Raw genomic sequence first — 25,466 nt, 5'->3', positions numbered from 1 at the left:
AAAATTGAAGATAAGTATTTAAACAGAGACAATGAATTCCACTGGTCCTGCAAGAAAGTAAGTAAAGCTGCAAGAAATTCAAACCCAGGAAACAGAAAGCTAACCATTTTTAAAACATTGGCGTTTCTCAAATATTTGGTTTAGTTTATGCAAGATAATTTTATAAACAGAAGAGACAGTTTTCTTTCTTCTGAACCAAATGAATGAATAAAATTATATCAATAGTGCCCTCATTCTTTACACCACCATTTTGTGTCTTCTTGAGGAACCCAAAATAATAGAGGAAAGAACAAGGGCTTTCTAGAGTCTGGCAGAATTTTGAATTTACCGTGTTGGGAAAGTTGTTTAATCTTAAAAGTTTCTAGTTATCTGCCCATAATTAGGATAATGGTGACCTCTAGGACTGTTTTATATTTTACACACACACACACACACACACACACACACACACACACAGAGAGATCTGAATGCAAGGCACAGTGCTTAGCACAAAGCACTAGATAAACTGGAATTTGTTCAACCTGGCTCCTGAATCAAATGACAATTTGTTCATGAGAGTCTTGCCCTCAAGTCATGAGCACTGCTATTCCCCATTTCATTTGGCCCTCAGGATTTATGGATGCACTGAATGAAAAAACACAAAATGACCATTTCCTGCATTAAAATTCTAACCCATCATTTGGAACACTTACTAAATGCTATTCCTGGTTATTTAGTTGCAAAGGAAATACAGACAGCAAAGACTATTACTGTTTATTATTTTAATAATCCCTAGAAAACAATTATTATCCCTCATTTTGCATCAACTCAGAGAGAAATATTCTTCAGAAAATTTGCATATATCAAAGATAACTGCCTAGAACAGAGCACCAAGCTATGTACATAGGCACAATAAATACTTTTTAAAAGACATTTTTAAAGGATTCTTTGATTTAAGAAAATAAAATAAGTTAGGAAATCAAGAATTAAAGAGCACATTTTGTTTCACTGAATAAATGAACTAAATATTTTTATATGGGGAAAAGAATCTCTTAGGATAATGAAACTATAGAATGAGGTTTTGCTTGTGACTCATTTTCCAGAAACCTAAGGGAAAACTTAGGGGCATGTATTTTAAATGATGATGTGGTTCAGTCTTTAAATGTAAAAGAATAAAAAGTCAACTATTCATCTCACTGCATTTTCATATGTCAAAATCACCTGGAATGTGATTATGTGTTTATGATTCAGAAGTACAGGTGCTGAGACATTACTTGCCACTTAAAAAACATATATATGTATATGAAGCATGTTTATAGTTTTTATTCATTCTATCATTACATATGTTTGAAAACCTGACAGTAATTGAGAGAGGGCCACCATAACAATTTACTTGGTAAATTGAATCAATAAATGTGCTGAAATGAAATATACTACAGAAAATAGTCTTTTTTTTTTAATGTACATGTTATTCTTGATAGCATTTGGGCATTGAAAGTTTTAATTTCAAAAATCAAGTCCAATGAATAAAATACATCCTAAATATGACAACTCCACCCAAAAGCAAATTAATTTTGTTACCTATTTTTATATTAATTATTCATTAAAGTTCTGACTAAAATATGGAATTACAGTGCCTACTACAAAGTTGATATGAAATAATTTAAAATAGTTCTCAAGGCACTAATTTCATACAGTTCTGTAACATTTTAATGACCCTTTTGAACATTCTAAGCAATTATTATAAGAAAATAAAAAAGATGCAGTGTGATTTATTTGTTAGAAATTTATTTTAACATAAACACCTCAGTGCATATATGGGTTTGATGTTAAATACTAACAATCTACTTTTAAAACCTACTGTCAATGTTTACTTGTAATCAGATATGCTTAATTTAGCCAGTTGGTTCCTGGCAGTACCTCTAGTAGTGGGAAATTATCATAAACCAATATATCTTGATTGCAACAGCCTGTACCTTTATTGTCTGTCCAGATTCTTTTCACATCAGGTCTATAATGAAAAACTAAGTCACAAACAGAGGTATTAGAAGATTCACAATGGGGCCAATGTTCTCTGGAACAAATCAAATTTTCAATAACTCATAAGGTAATTCGAGAGCTTCTATTATATAATCCTTCAACAAACAATTAAATTCTACAGATCTTTTTTCATTGAACAGTCCAGTCAGCATATATCTTAATATACATAACCCATACCATAAATAAAAAGTAAATTGGAGCATACGTTTAAAGCCCTTGATTTTTGTGGAAAATGTTTAAGCACGAATTAAAGTCAAACATTTATATTGGTGGATTTGGTAGCAGGGTTGGGTTCTCAAGAGAGACAACACGTTCCAAACGTATGTTCCATTCCCCTCTCAATCCCATTCATAAAGTGCCTTTCTGTTACGCAATGGGATCACTCTGCTTGGTAATGAACACAGGCTGATGTTTAGCGTTAACTGATTGTACATACAAAGGAGAAAGCATCACTCATCTTTACTGAAAAACAAAACTTAAGCAAGGTGCTTAGGCAGAGGCACCTTTGCACCGGAGTCAAAGGAAGCAAACATAAGAATGTGACAGAAATAGGGAATCGGAACGGACAACAAATGGGCACATTACTCAGGAAAGCTCAGAGGATAGTCTTTGAAACGCAGCAGTAAACCAGTTGTGTGGACAGCGATAAAGCCTTGCTTACTTCTGGGAAGAGTCAAGCCCCAATGGGTTTGCTTTTTCCGTTGATACTACTAGGACCCTAACTGAAGAAAGAGGACTATGGGGACCCTAACACTGGCTTCTCCTTTCTTAGCGCGCTCTTAACCAAGCGGTATTCGCTCTATCCCGACTCCAGTAGAGTTCGCAACCCCGAACCTCGCCATAAGTCCGTGTGTCTGCACCGCGATCACAAACCAGGCAAGCCAGGAGGGACAATCAATGGCAATACGAGATTGCATGTTCCTCTGACTTTTGTTTGCTCAAGTTTACGTTTTAGACACTATAATCCTCCTTGTGGAGCCTAGAAAGATAATGTATACTCTTACCCGCGTCAAAACATCCCTCGTTACAGCCCCGCGGAGCGTAGAGGAACCCAGTTCTGTTCCATGGACCAAGTCAGAACCGCATCCCCGCGGGTGGCTGCCTAAGACCTTCCCTTAGATCGGGCGCAGTTTATGCTGGGAGCGAGGGAGAAAGCATCTCTCTCAATTCCTCCCGAGGCCACACTTTCTATATAGACCCACCTGCATGGGAGCTTCGTGTCTCATTGTTCGCAAAGTGTCCTCTCTCCCTGGCTAAGACAGTGCTGGCCCGGGAGCCCGATCAAGCGTGCACAGTCCGCGCGCTTCACGCTCCACACTGCACTCTTGGGGTTCGCTAACCGGCTCCAACATCAGCACCGGAGCTGTCCCTTCCTGGCGCCGCACACGCGTACTGGTTGGGAGCCCCGCGTGCTCCTGGGAGTTGTAGTCTAACCCTGCTGAGCTTTCCGGCAAACCGGTGAGCCGTGAACTACATTTCCCGGCAAGCCAGCATAAAAACGGGCTGCTCCTCCTGTTGGACTCGGCCGCCGAGCCTCCCTTCTCTTTTGGAATCGCTCCGGGTTGTTGCTGCTCTCAGCCTCACAGACCATTTCCTCGCAAGGTGCAGGCGAAAAGTGACCCCAGCTCATCTCAGCTGGAGATTTTTCTTTGCTACCTATCGCTTTCCGAAGCTAGATTGTGAATTTTCTTGTTAGGAAACGCACTACCTTGTGCTAATTCCCAATCTAAACGAAACCTGCGCTGCATTCTGGAACTCTCCGCGCTACACCTCCCCATCCTGAATCGGGAAAGTTTATACATTTCCATAGGCAGAGTGGGGTGGTTTTACAATCTCATTCACCAAACGCGGGGGAGAACGAGAATGAATGGCACACACATAAAGAAAGTGGTTTACTCACACAATTGCATTGAGAAGGCACCCACGCGCGCGCGTACACACACACACCAAAGTCCATCAAAGCGAGATTTCACTCAGAGCATGCAGAGGAACTCCCTTCTGCTTACCTTTCCATACAGCTCCATTGCAACTCAAGGTTCCGAAATTCTTAGTAATCCCTCCTGCTACAAACGAGGTTAAGGTCTCACGCAGGAAGGGAAGCTAAACGCACTACACAATGGAAGGGGTGGGGGTGGCGGCTGGCGGAGGGAGAAACGAGGGACGAGGAAGCACAGCTAATTTAGATAGATGGTTTCTTTTCTCTGGAGGGAGAGTGTGGAGGCTTCAAGTACCAGCTGCAGAGAAAGAGCTGAGAGTCTCTTAGGAAGTGCCAGGGGCGCGATCGTGCAGGGCAGCCCCTCCCCAGGCCCTCCCCCAGACACCTTCCACCGTCATTAGTGCGCACACACGGCCGCTGCTGGCCCAGGGCTGGAGAGCTGATAGGGCACCGGGTTATTTACCCAAAGGAAGTCACAGAAAATGAACACATTCATCACCAGAGCCTAGAAGCACCGTCACAGAACAAGATAGGAGACCTCTATTAAGTTATCCTGTCTTTTCTTTAACACAGAGTCATGCCTTACATTACAATCATGCTCCTCCAGACTAGTTCAAAATTAGTTTTGAAATCTCGGAACTGTACTTTTATTACACTTATCTTTTCCCCTCAGTTCACAAATATGTGTGACTATCCATATTCTCTGTACCGATCTAAAAACTCTCTTTTCCCCTTAAGAGTAAATGTTAATCAGTCCAGTAATCATCCCCGCCTTTCACGTCTGGTCAAAAATTGGAGGCAGAATGGGAAAAGAATTAACTTGATACTGACAGAGACATGGAAGTAATAACTTAAAACTGCTTGAAACTCCATTGCACTAGACAAAGCAGTAGAACGGAGGTTCTTAAACTTAAATGTGCTTGAAAATCTCTTGGGGGTGTTAAAATTCATATTCTCAAGGCATGCATAGAGATTCTGATTCACTGGAAGTGATGAGGTGTCTGGGAATTAGCATTTTAAACAAACACTCCAGCAATTCTGATGCAAGTTGTCCTTAAACAGAGAAACACTGCCTTAAAATTTTTTATGTGTAAGAAATTTTCAAAAATACAAACCTCGAAAACTTCACAGACTGACTCAATATTGCAACAACAATGCATTGGGAACCTACCATGTTCAAAATGTCCCAATAATTTTAGATTGTGTTTTTGTTTTTGCCTTTTTTTTTAAAGAAATCTAAGATCTGTCTTCTAATCTTGCAATCAATGAGAATGGAATTGATATCACCTAGGTAAATAGTTTTTATAGCTACTCAGAAAACACATTTGAAAATGCTCCCCTCATAGGGGAGCATTGGCTATGTGAGGTTTCAAGCAATTTCATTTAAATTAGCTAATAGCAAATAAAATTAAAAGGTAAAAACCAATATCTATATGTTTCTTGATAGATTATTACACATAAGCCTTCTGCAGATCTTTTTTAGATCTATGTAAAGGTACACTTCTTTATAAATTTTTTCCAAGAGAAGTACCAACAAAGTAATACTGACACTTAAATGTGTATAATTATTGGCATTTAATAATAAAAATATGCACAGCTACTTAGAGCTTGTCTTTCTTCAAAAAAATTTCCTATAATTTTCATACTATCATCATCACCTTCTGAAATTCTCAGAATTCAAAGAGTCTGATACCACAGAACACGTTGAAATATTATAAGTGTTGAACCCTCTCAGATTTACTATTATTTGAGAAGTTCATCCCTTCTTAAAATTTTATTACAATGATTTACCTCCTCAGTTTTCCAGTATGTCTTTTATTTGTGGAAGAACCCATGAAAATTGAGTTGCGGAGAAAAAAAAAACAACGTTGTGAAAGGTTTTGGGGAACTTAGTTCTGTCCTGTTTCTCCTGCCTTAGTTGGTTATTTAAGTGGGTGAAGGGAGTAAAAAAAAAAGCTAGTCAGGGATCAACTCAACAAACAAAAGTGGACTGGAACTGATTATCTCCCTAAAGTCAGAAGAGCACTTTATCTTTGCTTGAAATTAGGCCACCATCTGTGAGTTTCATTCCCAAGGTCACCAGATGACTGCTGGAGCTCCATCTCTTATATCCACATTCTAGCCAGCAGGAAGGAAGATATGATGAAGAAGGGCATTCCAGCATCCCTTTTAATACACCAGTGCTCTTATATTACAGTGCCTAGACCTTAATCTTATGATCATACCTACTTGCAAGGTAGGCTGGGAAATGTAGCCCCTATTCTGGGTAAACTTGTGCCCAGCTGAAAATCAGAAATTCTGTTATAAAATGGGTACTGGGGAAGAACAGGTGCTGGAAGACAGCTGGTAATCTCTCCTACAGGGCATAAGGGGGACTATAAGATAAATCTTGCTGCTTTTTTCCTTTCGCAATTTTACTGAAATGTGAATGTCTAATAATTTTTAAATTTATCCATTCCCAGGGAGCTCTGTAATTTAAGAGCAATCAAAGCCTTAAAATCAAGGGATTACCCAAAGGTTAGAATAGTCTGGCTCTTGTTGAGGAAATAAGGAAAAAGGGAAGTCTTCTCCACTTACATATGAATCTGGGGTTAGTTGACATTAAAATGGTTTTAAAAGGCAAAGTAGAGTTAAGTGAAGGCAAAGAGCCCGCCAGTGAGTGTCACAAAGTATGTAACATGAGCACTTCCCCATATTAGAAAGTAGAGCAGGCTTAAGGTCCTGAGGTCCAGAGAGCATGACTTACCCAGGGTCACATAGATCATTAGAGGGATAGCTGAGATAAGAACTCTTAAATCTTTGTCTATGGATTCAGTTTTCTTTTCATTGTCTGACATCACTCTTCATTATTGATTGGCTTTTACCTATCCTGTGTTTATCTGATATTTACTAGCATTTACTTTGTTTTTTGTATTTATCTAGTTTATCTATTATTCACTTTGTTGTTATCAGTCCTTGTCTATATCAGCTCTATTAAACAGTAAAATTCTATCAAGTAGGGTTAAATGGGGATAATTTATTTGGCTAAACAAACCCAAGAACAAGGATAATTATTAATTAGTAATGATGATATTGGTTAAATGAAAAGTAGCATGAGATATTTTGTTTCTACCATTGTTACTATCTCTCTGTTAGGACTTACACTGAAAAATAAAATGACTGAGGCTTGGTATAAGAGATAAGCATGACCCTGGGAATTCACTTACTCCCTCATGCATGCCTTACTCAAATCCATTGTGCAAGGATATGGCTGGGTGTCTAATCCTAGGTGTTTCTGGGACCATTTCCAAACAAACAGGAGGTTTTTCTAGACTGAGCCCCGTTACCTTTGTCTGACTCTGTGCTAAAGCTGTCTTTGATTTCAACTTTGTGCAGCATCTATATCAAGAATTGCTATTGATTGTCTCATGTTGCCTTTGGAAGAAATTGAATATCCCCATGATGTTAGTGATCTCTTTTTAATTAAAAGGAAAATAATTTTAACTCATTCTTGCTCATGATTTTGCTTATGGACACCTAGCCAGCAAGATGTTGGGCCAGGATTTGAAGCTCAGGGTTATCTGATTCCAAATCCCAGATTCTTGCCCATAGTTTTTCTCACAAAAGGCAATATTGAGAGGGCAGATAGCAGAAGCAAGAAGAGCTACAATCCTGCAGGCTGTGGAACAAAAACCACATTCACAGAAATATAGACAAGATGAAAAGGCAGAGGGCTATGTACCAGATGAAGGAACAAGATAAAACCGCAGAAAAACAACTAAATGAAGTAGAGATAGGCAACCTTCCAGAAAAAGAATTCAGAATAATGATAGTGAAGATCATCCAGAACCTCAGAAAAAGAATAGAGGCAAAGATCGAGAAGATGCAAGAAATGTTTAAAAAAGACCTAGAATAATTAAAGAACAAACAAACAGAGATGAACAATACAATAACTGAAATGAAAAATACACTAGAAGGAATCAAGTGCAGAATAATTGATGCAGAAGAACGGATAAGTGCCCTGGAAGACAGAATGGTGGAATTCACTGCTGTGGAACAGAATGAAGAAAAAAGAATGAAAAGAAATGAAGACAGCCTAAGAGAGCTCTGGGACAACATTAAATGCAACAACATTCACATTATAGGGGTCCCAGAAGGAGAAGAGAGAGAGAAAGGACCCGAGAAAATATTTGAAGAGATTATAGTTGAAAATTTCCCTAACATGGGAAAGGAAATGGCCACCCAAGTCCAGGAAGTGCAGAGAGTCCCATACAGGATAAAACCAAGGAGAAACACACAGAGACATATAGTAATCAAATTGGCAAAAATTAAAGACAAAGAAATTTATTGAAAGCAGCAAGGGAAAAAATACAAATAACATACAAGGGAACTCCCATAAGGTTAACAGCTGATTTCTCAGCAGAAACTCTACAAACCAGAATGGAGTGGCATGACATATTTAAAGTGATGAAAGGGAAGAACCTACAACCAAGATTACTCTACCCAGCAAGGATCTCATTCAGATTCGATGGAGAAATCAAATGCTTTACAGACAAGCAACAAGTGCTAAGACAATTCAGCACCACCAAGCCAGCTCTACAGCAAATGCTAAAAGAACTTCTCTAAGTGGGAAACACAAGAGAAGAAAAGGACCTACAAAAACAAACCCAAAACAATTAAGAAAATGGTCATAGGAACGTACATATTGATAATTACCTTAAATGTGAATGGATTAAATGCTCCAACCAAAAGACACAGGCTTGATGAATGGATACAAAAACAAGACCCATATATATGCTGTCTACAAGAGACCCACTTCAGACCTAGGGACATATACAGACTGAAAGTGAGGGGATGGAAAAAGATATTCCATGCAAATGGAAATCAAAAGAAAACTGGAGTAGCAATACTCATATCAGATAAAACAGACTTTAAAATAAAGAATGTTACAAGAGACAAGGAAGGACACTACATAATGATCAAGGGATCAATCCAAGAAGAAGATATAACAATTATAAATAGATATGCACCCAACACAGGAGCACCTCAATACATAAGGCAACTGCTACCAGCTATAAAAGAGGAAATTGACAGTAATACAATAATAGTGGGGGACTTTAACACCTCACTTACACCAATGGACAGATCATCCAAAATGAAAATAAATAAGGAAACAGAAGCTTTAAATGACACAATAGGCCAGATAGATTTAATTGACATTTACAGGACATTCCATCCAAAAACAGCAGATTACACTTTCTTCTCAAGTGTGCACAGAACATTCTCCAGGATAGATCACATCTTGGGTCACAAATCAAGCCTCAGTAAATTTAAGAAAACTGAAATCATATCCAGCATCTTTTCTGACCACAACGCTGTGAGATTAGAAATGAATTACATGGAAAAAATGTAATAAACACAAACACATGGAAGCTAAACAATATGTTACTGAATAACCAAGAGATCACTGAAACAATCAAAAAATACCTAGAGACAAATGACAATGAAAACACGACGATCCAAAACCTATGGGATGCAGCAAAAGCAGTTCTAAGAGGGATGTTTATAGCTATACAAGCCTACCTCAAGAAATAAGAAAAATCTCAAATAAACAATCTAACCTTACACTTAAAGGAACTAGAGAAAGAAGAACAAACAAAACCCAAAGTTAGCAGAAGGAAAGAAATCATAAAGATCAGAGCAGAAATAAATGAAATACAAACAAAGAAAACAACAGCCAAGATCAGTAAAACTAAAAGCTGGTTCTTTGAGAATATAAACAAAATTGATAAACTATTAGCCAGACTCATCAAGGAAAAGAGGGAGAGGACTCAAATAAATAAAATTAGAAATGAAAAAGAAGTTACAATAGACACTGCAGAAATACAAAGCATCCTAAGAGACTACTACAAGCAACTCTAGGTCAATAAAACGGACAACCTGGAAGAAATGGACAAATTCTTAGAATGGTATAACCTTCCAAGACTGAACCAGGAAGAAATAGAAAATATGAACAGAAAAATCACAAGGAATGAAATTGAAACTGTGATTAAAAATCTTCCAACAAACAAAAGTCTAGGACGAGATGGCTTCACCGGTGAATTCTATGAAACATTTAGCGAAGAGCTAACACCCATCCTTCCCAAACTCTTCCAAAAAATTGCAGAGGAAGGAACACTCCCAAACTCATTCTATGAGGCCACCATCACCCTGATACCAAAACCAGACAAAGATACTACAATAAAAGAAAATTACAGACCAATATCACTGATGAATATAGATGCAAAAATCCTCAACAAAATACTAGCAAACAGAATCCAATAACACATTAAAAGGATCATACACCATGATCAAGTGGGATTTATCCCAGGGATGCAAGGATTCTTCGTTATATGCAAATCAATCGATGTGATACACCATATTATGAAACTGATGTATACAAACCATATGATCATCTTAATAGATGCAAAAAAAGCTTTTTAAAAAAGGCAATATTGATTCAAGATAATATGTTTAAAATGTCTTACAAAGAAGTTTTACTAGACTTTGTTGCTGTTGTTGACCTTGCTTGGGAACAAGGATACTTCATATAGTCCTCTCATGGAATTACTGGGTGAGTTATATCTTTTAATACATTTTTAAATTTGAAAACTGTCAACATTTTCAGATACTGATTCATTTGATGCACTAGAGATATTACTAAGGAGCTTTGTATCAATTTCAGATCTTTTGGTAAAGTGTATATGTTATATTTCCAAATCATAGAAGATAGCTTTAGAATAAACAGATTATAATTATGCAGATTATGAGAAAAACAAAGGAATTTTAAACGACAGTCTGCACATTTCATGTAAAGTACTTATTCAGCTACAGGTTTCAGATTGGTAATCTTGCGTGAAGGCTATGTGACCTACATCTTTACAGAAGCCAGGTCTTACTTCCAAAGAGCTAGATATCATTATCTTTTTAAAACAATCATTTTGTAAAGCTATTACAAATTTTGAAAATAATTTTATAATCCAGACCCAACTTAATTATGTCGAGTGTAGATATTAAGTTTTCTACCTCTAGGCTTCTGACCAGTCAAAAAAGAGTCAATCTAACATACTAACTCTGGGAACAAAGGGGGGCCCTAAGCAGCATCTCTTAGAATTGCAACAGTGTGGAGTGTGTGTGTGTGTGTTTTGGGGGTGAAGGTGGGAGGTTGAGGGGTGAGATGGAAGAACATGCTGTGGGCACCCAGCCAGAGCACCTGTGACAGCCAGCCTGCACGCCTTCAATAGCTCTAAGCTAAGCTTATATCTAAGAGCCAAGTCTAGCTAAGAAGAATGAGGCTCATGACAAATATCTATGTCCTGAACTTCCATAGCACTTAAAACATGACAGACTAGTACATGAAGAAGCGTTCTTACAGATGATCTAGCTGAATCCTCCCATTTTATGCATTATAAATTAGATTTCAGAAAAGTGAAATGACCTGCCTAAAGTACCACATGTCATCCAATGCCATTGAAGGGGTCTAACAAATATTGGAAAAAAGACTATCTTGAAAGTACATCACAATTTATTAATATAGTCAATTTTATGTGTATCAATAATTTTCATTGAGTTATTTTTAGGTTTACATTTTATACTTTAAAATGCACAGTCAAAAAGGATAAGACACCATCCTCATCCTCAAGTGGGGTTCCAAACTAGTTCAGAAGAGCAGATAAACAGGTAACAGACAACAAGATATCAGTGGCAGAGATAACACAAAGCTGGGCCTGATTAGCTGCCTGCCCGCTCTTCTCATTAGTAACTGCTTTAAAGATTTATAGGAAAGAGTAATCAGTTCAAGGATATTCTATGGAGAAGTAAATTATGCCTCTGAATAAGAAGGTATCCGATTGTAAATGTAGAAGGCAAGACAAAGACTAGAAGATCTTCAAAGGGACTTAAGGATTATTTAGTATTTTTCTGAGTTTGCAGATAAAGGCTCAAATATGGGTGATGACTCACCTAGCACCACACTACTTAATAACTGAGCCAAGACTAATATGCAATTCACATGACATTAAGACCAGAGTTCTTTGTAAATATACAACATTTCAACAATCACTACTTTGTACTTGAACACTTATTTGCTATCTCATAACTTAACCAAACTTTTGCTCAAAAATCATGAAATTACCACACATTAAATCAGAACTCAAAAACCTCCTCCAGAAAGTTATGTGATCTGATGGTTATCTCTCCTATGCTGGCTGAGAAACAGGGTATAAAATCTAAGGAAAGCTGAAGTATAATACTTTCCTTTTCACATAAGGGTTTGTTAAATATTTTAAATTTTATTATTTTAAAAATGTGACATAAGCTACAGAACCAGGTTTTATTATTTTTCTAATTAAAATAAAGTTTGACTCAAGTCCCCACATATTAAGATGGTTAGAAATTTCAGTATCAACTGATCTGACAGAAATGGGGGCAAGGGTTTCTCCTTCCTCCCTCCTCAGATTACACAGAACCCTGAAGGACAGGGAGCACAGCAAAATGGTACATGCTGGACATCTCTGATGGTCACTGATGCTGCTTTTTTTCAGGTCAACATGGCCCATTTGTAGTCAGGTAGCACCATTCTCCCCATGCCAAGCTAGGCCACAGAGATTCTGATCAAAATCCCAAGATCATAGGCACAGAGTGTATCAGTTAGCTTTGCTGGGTAACAAATAATCTCAAAACTTAGTGATTTAAACATTCTTAATTCATGATTCTATGGGTTGACAATTGGGGCTGGACTTTGTTGAGTGGTCTTTCTGTCTCACTTGGGTTTACACATACCTCTGTGGTGAGCTACAAGTCAGCAAAGTGGCTTCTTGGATTGTTTGGCTATCAGATGGGGAATGGGAGAAGGACCATGCCATGTGTCTCTCATAGAGTAGGATATTTCAAATCTGTTCACATGGCAGTTTTCCAGGTTCTAAGAGAAAGAGCAGAAACATGCAAGGCCTCCTGAGACCTAGATTTGGAACTGGCATATCATCCCTTCCACTCCGTTATATTTACCAGAAGACATCACAGTTCAGCTCAGATTGAAGAGGTGGAGAAATAAACACCACTTCTTGACGAGAGGAGCTGAATAGTCACATTTCAAAAGGACTCAGATACAGGAAGCTGTGGAGACTGTGGCCACTGTTTCAACTTGCCACACACAGCCCAGCATTGCATCAAGGCTCTACCATCAACAGCTCTGCATTTCCACGAGCACCTGCCTCTGCTGCTCTTCACCAGAACTCCCACCACCTCCCTGGCTTCAGGGGATCTATCAACCTCACAGAGCCCCTCTTCAATCCTCAAGCACAGTACTTCTGCTGGTTAAGTTTCTCTTTGAGTAATCCAGTTTCATTATTTACATGGACCTAAGCCTTTAATAACAAAGTCATGTTCAGAAAATTCCTTCCAGCATACCTACAACAACTGATTACTCCTTCTTCTGACTGTTAACTATCCCCGGGAGGTAAGGAAAGTTAAGGATTCCTGGACAAAAGAACTCACAAGCCTCATCACCCCTACTGCAAGGAAAGAACACCTTTCATTCTTCCGTGATCATCTTATGGAGAAAAGGGAGACTTGATCAGTTCCCAACAGATATTCTGTCACATTTAATTCTCAGTTACTCTCCCTGCCACAAAATCTATAGGAAACTTGAGCTAGAAATATTATCAATCATCGCCAAAACAAATTTTTGTAAGCAATATTTTGTCCACAAAGCTGTTGCCTATGTCAAATAAATCTTTTTCTTCTGTCTGATCCTTGTGCTCTTTTATAGTCTGAGTATGTATGTGTTCCTGAAAGGAGGGATATTATATCATTATAAAGCACACATTTAACTCTGGTCAAAGCACTTATAGTTGAAGTACACTTTTCTTTAGATTGCCATGACTCATTGAAAGATGCATTTTGTTGATTTTATTTGCTAATGACCCTGATGTAAGCAACAGTTTTTTTTTCTTTATAGTAACAAAGACCTATTCAAGGAGAAGTTATTAAACTATTAAAAATCAGATTTAGTACAGATTCCATACTAGCATAGACTAGTACCTTGTCTTTAGGAAGGCTAGAGTGTTCTACAGGAAGGAGAAGGAGGGTGAGAGAATCATATTTGCTAAGACTTACTTTATACTAGGAACTCTGCTGGACATTTTGCATAGTTTAACTTAATGTTTACATTAGCAAGAGGCAAATATGGGGCTTCCCTGGTGGCGCAGTGGTTGAGGGTCCACCTGCCGACGCAGGGGACACGGGTTCGTGCCCCGGTCCGGGAAGATCCCACATGCCGCGGAGCGGCTGGGCCCGTGAGCCATGGCCGCTGAGCCTGCGTGTCCGGAGTCTGTGCTCCACAACGGGAGAGTCCACAACAGTGAGAGGAAAAAAAAAAAAAAAAGAGGCAAATATGATTGTTGTCTGTATAAACAGGCAAAGATTACACAGTCAAACTGGGTAATTGGTAGAAAATTTAATAAAGGGGCTATTTACAGAGCCATGGCAGTGTTAGTGGAAACCAACAAGAGACGGTAGTGTACCCTGGGACTAGAAGCAACAGAGAACCAGGGAGAAGTTACAGCCAGATGGCTAAAGTCCAGGAAGGAAGCATTGAAGAGAGAAGAAACTACTGTGGAAGATGGAGCCTGCACTGGAAGGAAATAACCAGCCTTCCACCCTCTGTCCCCTGCCAGCTCCCCATTGGCTAAACCCAGTCAGAATCATGAGCCTTGGAATCTGTTGATTCAGCCTCCTAAGACAGAGAGCAGAGTAAAGAATGGCAGAGTAGGGTGGAAAAGGAGGGTAAATAGGAGGTATCAGCACACTGTCCCATTTTAAAGATGAGCAAATTGAGAGTCAAAGCAAATAATAACTTTTGCAGGTCACAGAGGCAAAACAAAATTTAAACTCAGATCTTTCTAGTTCTCTTTGCATTCATTATATGTATTAACTATGCTATTGAGCTTGGTTAAGAGAAAAATCATCTGTAATTTCATCATAGGGAGTTTTCCCAAAATTCCAACTCCATTTTCCTCATTTAACTTTCACAGCCTTAACATCCCCAGGACTATACAATCAAGTGTGTACATGCATCATCACATTTCAACTGGACCCTTGAATAATTTCTATGTACCATCTCTTTTTTGTCTGCTTTTATTATTGTTTCCTAATGTGAACAATTTCACTAGTGAATTTTTTAATTCCTCAAGTCAACAAATACTTATGAATGGCCCAATGTGCACCATAGTTGTTTTTGACACTGTAGAGGATACAACTGACATATTTGCATAGTCTGTACTTTTTAGTGCTTATAATCCTATATTTTTTAATGAAGGACTATATGCTCCAGGAGACCAGGGGTCCTATTTAAGTTGTTCACTACTATTTAATAACTACCTGGCAGATGGTAGGTGCTTAACAAATTTTGATGAATTTAAATGTAAAATACTGAAAAACAAATATAATGAAGCTCATAAGTGTGTGGCACATGTAGTAAAGGGTTAGAGGTCTGGGAAGATGAAGCTCAGGGAGGATCAGCAAAGAGCGAGGAAGCTTTGGTGGAAATGGAGATGTTCAGAGGAACCTGAAAAGATGAACAAGGTTTAATAGATACAAATGGGAAGGACACTTGGGTACTTTAGAGGGGAAATAGTTTAGAGGGCTAGGTTTTTCCTACAGGAAATGAAAGCAAACATGATAAAAGGAAGAAGTTTGCTCTGGAGGAACACACTCTGCCCTTTCTGGTGCCTTCCCAGATCTTTCCTGTCCTCATTCCCCCTCCCCCCACTCTGGAGCATCTCCTTTTCCCAAAAATGTCAGCTGTTTCTGGTTGCATGATATTTAGGAAAACCTGCCTGTCTAGCCTCCTTTCTCAGAATAAGGCTTTGTTTAATGACTTCTAGCACTAAATTAAACATGTGTTTAAGATTCCAGCTTATGTCACAAAAAACAGACACCTAGATCAATGGAACAGAATTGAGAGCCCAGAAATAAACCCACACACTTATGGTCAATCTATGACAAAGGAGGCAAGAATATACAATGGAGAAAAGACAGTCCCTTCAATAAGTGTTGCTGGAAAAACTGGACAGATACATGTAAAAGAATGAAATTAGTATATTCTCTAACACTGTATACAAAAATAAACACAAAATGGATTAAAGACCTAAATGTAAGATCAGACACTATAAAACTAGAAGAAAACATAGGCAGAACACTCTTTGATATAAATAACAGCAATATTTTGGGGGATCCATCTCCTAATATATAGGAAATAAAAGCAAAAGTAAACAAATGGGACTTAATTAAACTTAAAAACTTTTGCACAGCAAAGGAAACCATCCACAAAACAAGAAGACAACCTACTGAATGAGAGAAAATATTTGCAAATGATATGACCGATAAGGGATTAATATCCAATATATATAAACAACTCAACATCGAAAATAAATAAATAAACAAGAACAACCTGATTAAAACATGGGCAGAAGAATTGTATACACATTTTTCCAAAGAGGAAATGCAGATGGTCAACAGGCACATGAAAAGATGCTCAACATTGCTAATCATCAGGGAAATGCAAATCAAAACTACAATGAGGTATCACCTCACACTTGTCAATAGGCACAAACTATTGGGTGTAAGATAGGCTCAAGGATGTATTGTACAACACAGGGAATATAGCCAATGTTTTGTAATAACTGCAAATGGAAAGTAACCCTTAAAAATTGTATTACATTTTTTTAAAAATTAAAAAAGTTCTCAGCTATCACCATCTAGGAAGATTTCCTTGATTCTTCCAGGCTCCAGGTATATTTGTCCTGTGCTGCTATCGTACTCAGAACTTTGGCCATCATAGCACTTTTTGAGGTGTATTGAGATGGCTTACCTTATGGCCTCTCTCCCCATAGTAAGTGGCAGGAGTTCTGGGACTGTCCCCCTGTTGCCATACAATGTATGAATGACTGTATGTTACCAATAAGCCACAGGGAGGATTTTAAGCTATTTTATGAATATGCTTCTACTTATCTTTTCTCAAATGCTGTATTTCAAGCTGATGAAGATGCTTTTCTGGTGAAGGCATTTTTGGAGCCCTGAAAATTACATTGTAGATGTGGCTAGGTGTAGGACTGACTTGGTTTGGGATACAGGGTGACCAACCATTTCAGTTTGCCCAGGACTGAGGGCTTTGTTGGGATATAGGATTTTCAGTGCTGAATCCTCAAAAGTCACAGCAAACTGAGGCGAGTTGGTCCCACCCTAGTGGGAAATGAAAAACCGATAAAAAGGAGCTTTTTTTATGCACTGTGCTATGCCTGTAAACACTAGCTAAGGTTATGTTAGTGCTGAAAAATGTAATTTCTGATCTTGCTTTTTCATCTTTTGACTAATGGAACATTATGTCTTAGTAGAAAAGCGTTCACCCTGTGAAGAGTAGCCAATCAAGAGACTGAGAATTCTTAGGCTCTTCCATTATGTTGCTTTTAGCATACCACAGTAATTGGTTCTCTCCAAGTTCCCAGTTAGTCCTCGTGATTTAACTGATTGTAAGGACTTCCAAGTAGGGAGTTTTCATCTTAGATGTTTCATTACAGATGGATTTGTAGGAAGTGTTTTTGTAGTTGTCGATTTTTTGCTTTTAACTCTCAGAAGCTACTTGAGGGAGAAATTACTTTCATCTCTTAGAGGAGACACTGGGTTGGAACATTCACAACGAAGCACCTCAGCACTATTTGAATTGAGCCCCAGTGAATGGAATTTCAGTTCAATTCGCTCCATTATTTCTTTACTGGGTTCCTTGTTTTTGCCTGTAGAGAAAGAGATTGGTGGATGATAGAACAAGGATAAAAATTATGCAAGGTTTTGAGGAATTGATTTTCTTATTCAGGAAATGAAGTGGATGGAATATACTCTAAGGTTGGAAGTGCCCTCAAGTCTAACACTGAAGCCAGGAGAGCAGCAGCAACTCAGCTCTTTCGTTAGCTTGGAATCCAAGAGATGATTAGAAGTTTAACTCATGCAGCTCAATTGATTTTCTGGAACAGCACGTAGGTGAATACATAAGAAAAAGTTTCGCTCACTAAGAGTTTTATCTTTTATGTGCTTGTGAATGATTGTGGCTTAAATTACTGGCCTATTTGTTGTCTCATTCTTACGGATCACAGGCACAAATTAGACAAAGGCAACCCTAAGGCATTCTTTTGAGGCAAAAACGTCCAGTAGTACATTTAATAGCTGTCTTTTCAAGAGAGTTTACTAAGCTTTTTGTACATGCAATTTTATCATTTTCTTCTCACATAAAACCCACAAGATAGATATTGTGATGATCCTTGTTTATAGACGAGAAAACCAATTGAAGCGTGGGAAGTTTAAGAAGTTTGCTTTTTGTCAGCAGAAACGTAAGCATTCCAATTCAGGTGGTGTGGCTCTAGAGCTACAAGCTTATCCACTATGTCACAGGTATTTCACATGAGTGAACAAGTGACCCCACCCCTCTATAATGAGAAATGGTCTGCAGGACCATTTTTGAAGTTCTTGAGTAATTTCCTATAACGTCAAAGAGGCAGCTTTGGTATTTCGCTTTGTAACTACAGAATTTGAGTTCCTTAAGTTTAAAAAAAAATTACTCCCAAACTAGCATACAAATTGCCAATTGTCCCTTTAGGTACGTATTCAGAAATCAAGTCTCAGAATTTTCCTGTCCAAGAATCTTCATCCTAAATTCCACAGAACAGATTTTGAATTAAGAAAATTATCAATGAAAAAGATAATGATAACAGAAACATAATGTTGGATTTGAATTCTGAAGGAGGAAAATATGCATTTATTTCTTTACAAAGTTAATATTTTTGAGATTCATTAGGTTCATAAGATTATATGCAGAGTGCATGTTTCCTTTTTCACATTATGTTTCTTATGTCCAAATAAAATATCTTCCCTTTTTAAATTCTGTAACATTAGTTCAAGTCTTTTCAAAGTGATAGGCATGGTATCATAAAACTTTTGAAGAAAAAGTAAATTAGTAAAGTAATAATTTCTTATATCTTCATACCAACTGTGATATAAGCATTATTATTATGAATCTCACTTTATAGATGAGGAAACAAAACCAAAGTTAAAGTGAATTACCTAGAGTGCATGTCAAGCAAATGGAAGACCCTAGACTGGAAGGCAGTTTTGCAAAAGAAGAAATGATTTATCCTGGGCTTAATAGCTATCCCAGGAAGTACAAGGTCATTCCCTTGGTCATCACTCCAGCACTTGAGTTGCTATGGGAACCGAGCAGTTAGAACCTAGTAGAAATAAATGTACCATTAAAAAGGAGTCACTCACATAACCACGAACATTCATTGACACTGAGGCTCTTTCCTTACTAACATCAGCCTTCTTTACTGAATCCTAAATCTGCATATTGTTTGGTTGATGCTGGATTCTTCTGGAATGTTTGAATTCATCTGGTTGAAACATAAAATACTGCTCATGAAAGGATTCTTAAGCAGGGTGATTTGCTTTGCAGTGGGATGACCCTACCTAACTGAAATAGAACTCTGATTGCTATCATTAATAAAATAATAAGAAGAATACCCCCGTTTTCTCAGGGGTATCTACCATTTACAAATCACTTTCATATTAATTAAGTCATTGGTTCTCAAGATAATCATTTAGGTGGAAGATATGCTGTTTTTAATTATGTTATATATTTCTATGGCTAAGGGTAGACTAAGGAAACATTTATAGGTGGATTCTTCCTATAATGGTTCATAAATTTATAATAGAAGAAATTGCAAGTGTCTTTTAGTATCGTTGCATTGATCACTGACTTATACTGCTGTTTCTCATTAATTTCCTTATAACTGATGGTTATAATCCTAATGACAAAATTTAGTATTTGTAGAAACTTAAAGGCTACAAAATCATACCCCCATATTTTAAGTTTACTTTATGGCACCAGGAGAGTCTGAAACTAAAACAGAGAAGTAATCACTAGGGTTCACATTTATTTATTACTTTGTTTTCAGAAAGAGGTATATACCTTCTAGCAAAAATTTAGTGAGTTCCTAGAAAAATCATGATGCTTGCTGTGGATAATCAGAGGCCCAATTTCATACTCAGACAAACCAATATAAAGAAACAAAAACTTCACTGAAGTTATGGACCATAAAGGTTTTCTAAGTTATTACTATATTGGTCAACAGGTATTGAAAGCTGGTTTTATAGTATCAAAATATCGAATGAAAGTTCAGCTACTCCCTTTTCAGAGTAAGAAACATTGATTAGCCTCTCGGCTTCTGTGAGCCTTTATTTTCCTATCTGTAATATAAGGTCAATCATGGCTGCAGGGCTGTTTTTGAATATGTCCACTGTAAAGAGCTATACTGATGGGATTGATGGTCAGAGGCACTAGGATGGACTTCGGTGAGCTTGGACAAATTATTGAATTGAACCTCAATGTCCTTGCCTGTAAAATAAGAATAATGTTAATAGATTCCTCCGAGGGCTTTTTTTTTCAGGATTAAATGATAGATGTATGCCTGTGAAAAGGTTTCAAACGACAAAGCATATGCTAGCCAGACCACCTTAGTGTAGACAGGAAGCACATCCACAACTAAAAAACATTTTGATATCTTTGGATCCCAATTGCTTTTCATAACCACATACTAATTGTGGTAAAAAGAAAAAAAGTGGAAGGTTGTGATATGTCATATTTTAATCTGATTTAAAAACTAGTGTCTGCTGTTTTGAAGGCTCTCCTTCTCTTTCCCCACTGGATATATCAGTGTTACTCTTGGTTATAATTTGCTCTCTCTCCTGCCTTGTATCTACTGTCTTCCTAGATGAGCTCACCCACACCCTCAATTTTCATTGATCTAATGATGCTCCTAGATCCATATTTTGAGTCCAGATTTTCTCCTGCCCTTTAGACTGGTTCAGCAAATTGCCTACTGGATCGCTGCGCCTGTATGTCCAAGGGTACCTAAGCCACAGCAGGTCCAAAAGAGTCCTTCCCTGTTCCATACTTGCACCTTCCTCTGTGTTCCCCATCTTTGCAAGTGGTTCCACCAACCACCTAGCTGCTTGGGTCAGAAATCTTGGCTAGATATTGACTTTTCAATCTTCATCATTCTTCAAATCCAATCAATTAGCAAGTATTGTCCTTTCTACCATCTAAATACCTATCCAATTAAATCCTTCTCTCCATTTCTACTAGGTTACCTTCATTAGCCATTTGAATTTTTGATTGTAGTCCCCAACCTCCATTTTCTCCCAATCTATTATCCATATCATGTCCTGAATGATCTTTCTGAAATCCAAAATTAATCACTTGTTCTCTATGCTTAAAACTCTAATTTTTTCCCTGTGCCCAGCAACTTAACATGACTCACAAGGCCCACATGATCTAGCTTCTGCTTGTTCTCACAGCCTTCCTCTCTCACCTCCACATTCTACACACCAGCTCTACTGAGTCTCTTTCACTCATCCATTGTGCAATGCTCCCTTTTGCCTCTAGACTTTAGCAAAACTAGGTCTTCTGCTTAGAACATTTTATCACCATTCTCCCTGTAATACACATACACACATACACACACACACACACTTTACTTTTTTAATTCACTGTCAATTTTTTAACTCTCAAATGAAACTTTCCATCATCTAGGAAATGTTTCTTACCCATTCAACTCTGAAGTCTAGGCTAGGTATCACCCAATATATTCCCTGTACTTCTACCATCAAAAAATTATTTTGTAATCACCAGATTACTTCCATGTCATCTCCACCAAACCACACAATTGGTAAGGATCAGATCTGTGTCTTTCTTTTAGATTCCTCTCTCCTTGAATATGTCAGGATTCAACCAGAATCACAGAACACATAGGAGAGATACAGCAAGAGATTTTTTTTTTTGCAAGGAATTGGCCTATGCAATTGTGGGAGCTGGCTGGACACATCTGAAATGTGTAGGGCTTGCCATCAGGAAGGACAGGCTGGAACTCTTGGTAATGAGCTGAAGCTGCTATCCACAGGCAGAATTGCTTCTTCAGGGAATCCTCAGCTCTGCTCATAAGACCTTTCAGCTGATTGAATCAGGTCCAGCTCACTCAGATTATCTGAGAAAATCTCCCTTACTTAAAGTCAACTAATTATGGACTTTAATCACATCTACAAAATACCTTAACAGCAACACCTAGATTAGTGTTTGATTGAACAACTAGGGACTATAACCTAGCCAAGTTGACAAACGAAACTAACCACCACACCTCAACACCTAAATAAATATTTGTGAAATTAATGGCTGCATGAACTATTTTTTTCAGTAAGAGCACCCCTGGGGTACATCTGAAATATTCCACTTTGTACTAAGGACATTGGTGCTATTACATTATTTATATTTCATACTTATTAAAATCTTCTGGGTTTTCTTTTTTGGTACCTTTGAAAGGAAAAAAATTGCACACTTTTTGCTATATTTATGGTCCCTCAGATTTCTTAGGAGAGAATCAATTCACATGATTAAATGTAACAGGCTTTGAGCTTCCTGAGGTCAGGATGGTGTATTATTGTTTGGCGCCCTCTCAGCTCTACCAACTGTATGTGCACAGCAGCTGCTCAATGAAGATCTGTCAAAAAAGAACAAAATTAACCTGCTAGGATTCTTTTTAAGACAGATTTTGAAATTGTTCTGGGTGCTGTGGGTCCTGTATTTTTTTTTTAATTAAGGTATAATTTAGACAGAGCAAAATTCACCCTTTTAGGGTGCACTTATGAGAGTTCTGACAAATGCATGCAGTGGTTCATTACCCAAAAATCTTGTCCATACACCTTTATAGTCAACCCTCTCCCACCTCAAATCCTGGAAACCAGTATGGTCTGCTTGCCACGCCTAAGGTATTGCCTTGTCCAAAATGTCAGGTAAATGGAATCATACAGAATGTCATATAAACTGCAGATCTCAGACTCTTTTGTGTCTGGTTCTATCACCTGGCATAATGCTCTTGGGATTCACCCATGTTGCTGTTATGTCAGTGTCAGTGATTTCCTCCTTTTTCTTGCTGAGTAGAATTCTACAGTATGGATGTATCATAGTTTGTTTATCCATTGTGGGATCTGCTTTTAATTACTCAAGATTTCTATCTCTTCATTCTTCCTCAATTCTTTTTTGTTTTCTCTTCCTATTCATCTCTATCTCCACCCAGAAGCAGGCGAAGTACTGTTCTATTTGGTCAGATTTTAAGATAGTTATTTGATCCTATTTTGTGGCTGGAGCCTAGTGAGCAGCAATAAACTCATACTAAGCCAATGTTTTCTCTCAAGACACATTGTGGTGGTTAAAAGAGAAGGTTTTCTCCACAAAAATGCTGGGCAAAGATGTGGAGAAAAGGGAACCCTCGTGCACTGTTGGTGAGACTGTAAATTGGTGCAGCCACTATGGAAAACAGTATGGAGGTTCCTCAAAAAACTAAAAATAGAGCTACTATATGATCCAGCAATCCCACTACTGGGTATCTATCTGAACAAAACAAAAAGACTAACTTGAAAACATACATGCACCCCAATGTTCATAGGTGCATTATTTACACTTGCCAAGATATGGAAGCAACCTAAGTGTCCCTTAACAGATGAATGGATAAAGAAGATGTGGCATATATGTGCAGTGGAATACTACTCAGCCATAAAAAAGAATAAAATTCTGCCATTTACAACAACATGGATGGACTTGGAGGGCGTTATGTTAAGTGAAAGTGAAATAAGTCAAACAGAGAAAGACAAATACTGTATGATATCACTTACATGTGGAATCTAAAAAATACAACAAACTAGTGAATAAAACAAAAAAGAAGCAAACTCACAGATATAGAGAACAAACTTGTGGTTACCAGTGGGGAGAGGGAAGTGGGGAGGGGTAATATAGGTGTAAGGAATTAAGAGGTACAAACTATTAGGTATAAAATAATCTATAAGGACGTATTGTACAACAGGGGGAATATATCTAATATTTTATAATAACTATAAATGGAGTATAACCTTTAAAAATTGTGAATCACTATATCATACACCTGTAACTTATATAATATTGTATAGCAACTATACTACGATAAAAAGATTCTTTTTAAAAAGAGAAGATTTCGTTTGTATTCCTCCTCTGTCATTTATTAGCTGTGTGATCATGATCAAGTTACCTAATCTCTCTGTGCCTGTATTTCTTTATATGTGAAATGGAGATAATAACAGTACCTGTCTTAGCTTATGAGCATTAAATAAGTTAATAATTACAAATGGTGTAGAACAGTACCTGGCGTATTGTAAACTCTTAATAAGTGTTGGCTGTTATTATCTGGAGCCATTTCAAGACACTAAAAGGTCTTTATTTTGAGTAAAAATGTAGCATGTACAAAACCTGCTGAAAAGTTTACTTTTGCTCCAAGAGGAGAGTGGACCCATGGCCTTGGGAGGGTGATTTTGGGCTGCGGGACAGGAGCTTGAAGCTCTGTTCAGCTTTAAGTTATGAAGGCACCCTTTGGGTGGTGGTATAGAGTTCCTGTAGCTCTTTACCTCTTTTACCAGTGGAATGCTGCCTAATATGTCCTCATGCACTCTTCCCATTGTCCCTGCTCTGAGGTAATTGGATTGACCTAGCTGGTGTAAAAGCTGTGTCTGGGTGAATTACGGGTTTGGCATTTATCTGATTTACACAGTTCTCTCAGCAATAGGAGCACAGGCTTGCTGGGAAATATTGCTGCCTCAATCCTTGTGTGCGCTCCCAGGTCGTGTCACTCCTGTGGCTATTTTGCCACCACCCTCAACGTTATTCTGTGCACATTTTCACTCTTTGCTGGCTTGTCCCTGGAAAAGGGAAAAGAGAGAACTACAGACAAAAAAATAATTTTAGTTTCCTTTTATTCTTACTTCTTTAGGCTTGAAATATTGATAAAATGAGTTCTTCCAACCTAGTTTATAATTCCCATGCCTCAGTAAAATGTTTGTAACTTTCACTTACTGTGTCTGCTCTGCTGGAAGATAATTCCTTTGTTCATATTATTCTATAAACCTAGTATTTACTTCATTTATATGACCTTCCACTGAGATTTTAGGAACCCATTTTTTTTTTCAGGTGTGGCTCTATATTCCTTGGGCTTCTATTTTTATAAGCAATCTAATCTCCTGCAAACCCTGCAGTAATTATAAAATGGTATCAGAATAAATTATCACTGAGTTATAAGCTTGCAATATAAAAAGAAAACCTTTTCACTTTTAGCCTTTTTTAAAATGATAAAGCATTTTTATACAAGTTATATAAGTATAACTTAGATTTTTGAAAGTCAGATAAAGAAGAGGAGAAAATAAAAAATACCCAAAGTACCACTTGGAGATAACCTTGTTTTTGATTGAGCTTTTCCAGAATTATCAATCTACCATATGTGTATAAAAAAAGAGTCTCATGCTTTATTTCTATGCCAATAAGCACATTTCTACATTATTGTATTTAATGTACGTTATTTATTGTTTTAGTGGC

At 37.7% G+C, this 25,466-nt stretch overlaps 1 protein-coding gene across 1 annotated transcript in view; it reads right to left on the bottom strand.

Moving 5' to 3' along the window:
• Positions 1–3,392, bottom strand: part of RAB3C (RAB3C, member RAS oncogene family) — a 304,692-nt gene extending 301,300 nt beyond the window's left edge. The window contains exon 1 of the mRNA XM_029219136.1: positions 3,222–3,392. Within this exon, the coding sequence (XP_029074969.1) occupies positions 3,222–3,245 (24 nt within the window). The 5' untranslated portion in view covers positions 3,246–3,392. The remainder of the gene's footprint in view (positions 1–3,221) is intronic.
• Between the last annotated feature and the right edge of the window lie 22,074 nt (positions 3,393–25,466).

This window comes from Monodon monoceros, unplaced genomic scaffold, assembly GCF_005190385.1.
Source record: "Monodon monoceros isolate NGI ecotype Baffin Bay Population unplaced genomic scaffold, NGI_Narwhal_1 Super_Scaffold_12, whole genome shotgun sequence".
Classification (NCBI taxonomy): Eukaryota; Metazoa; Chordata; class Mammalia; order Artiodactyla; family Monodontidae; genus Monodon; species Monodon monoceros.
Note: the sequence above shows the minus strand (reverse complement) of the source record. Positions and strands in the feature narration are given on the sequence as shown.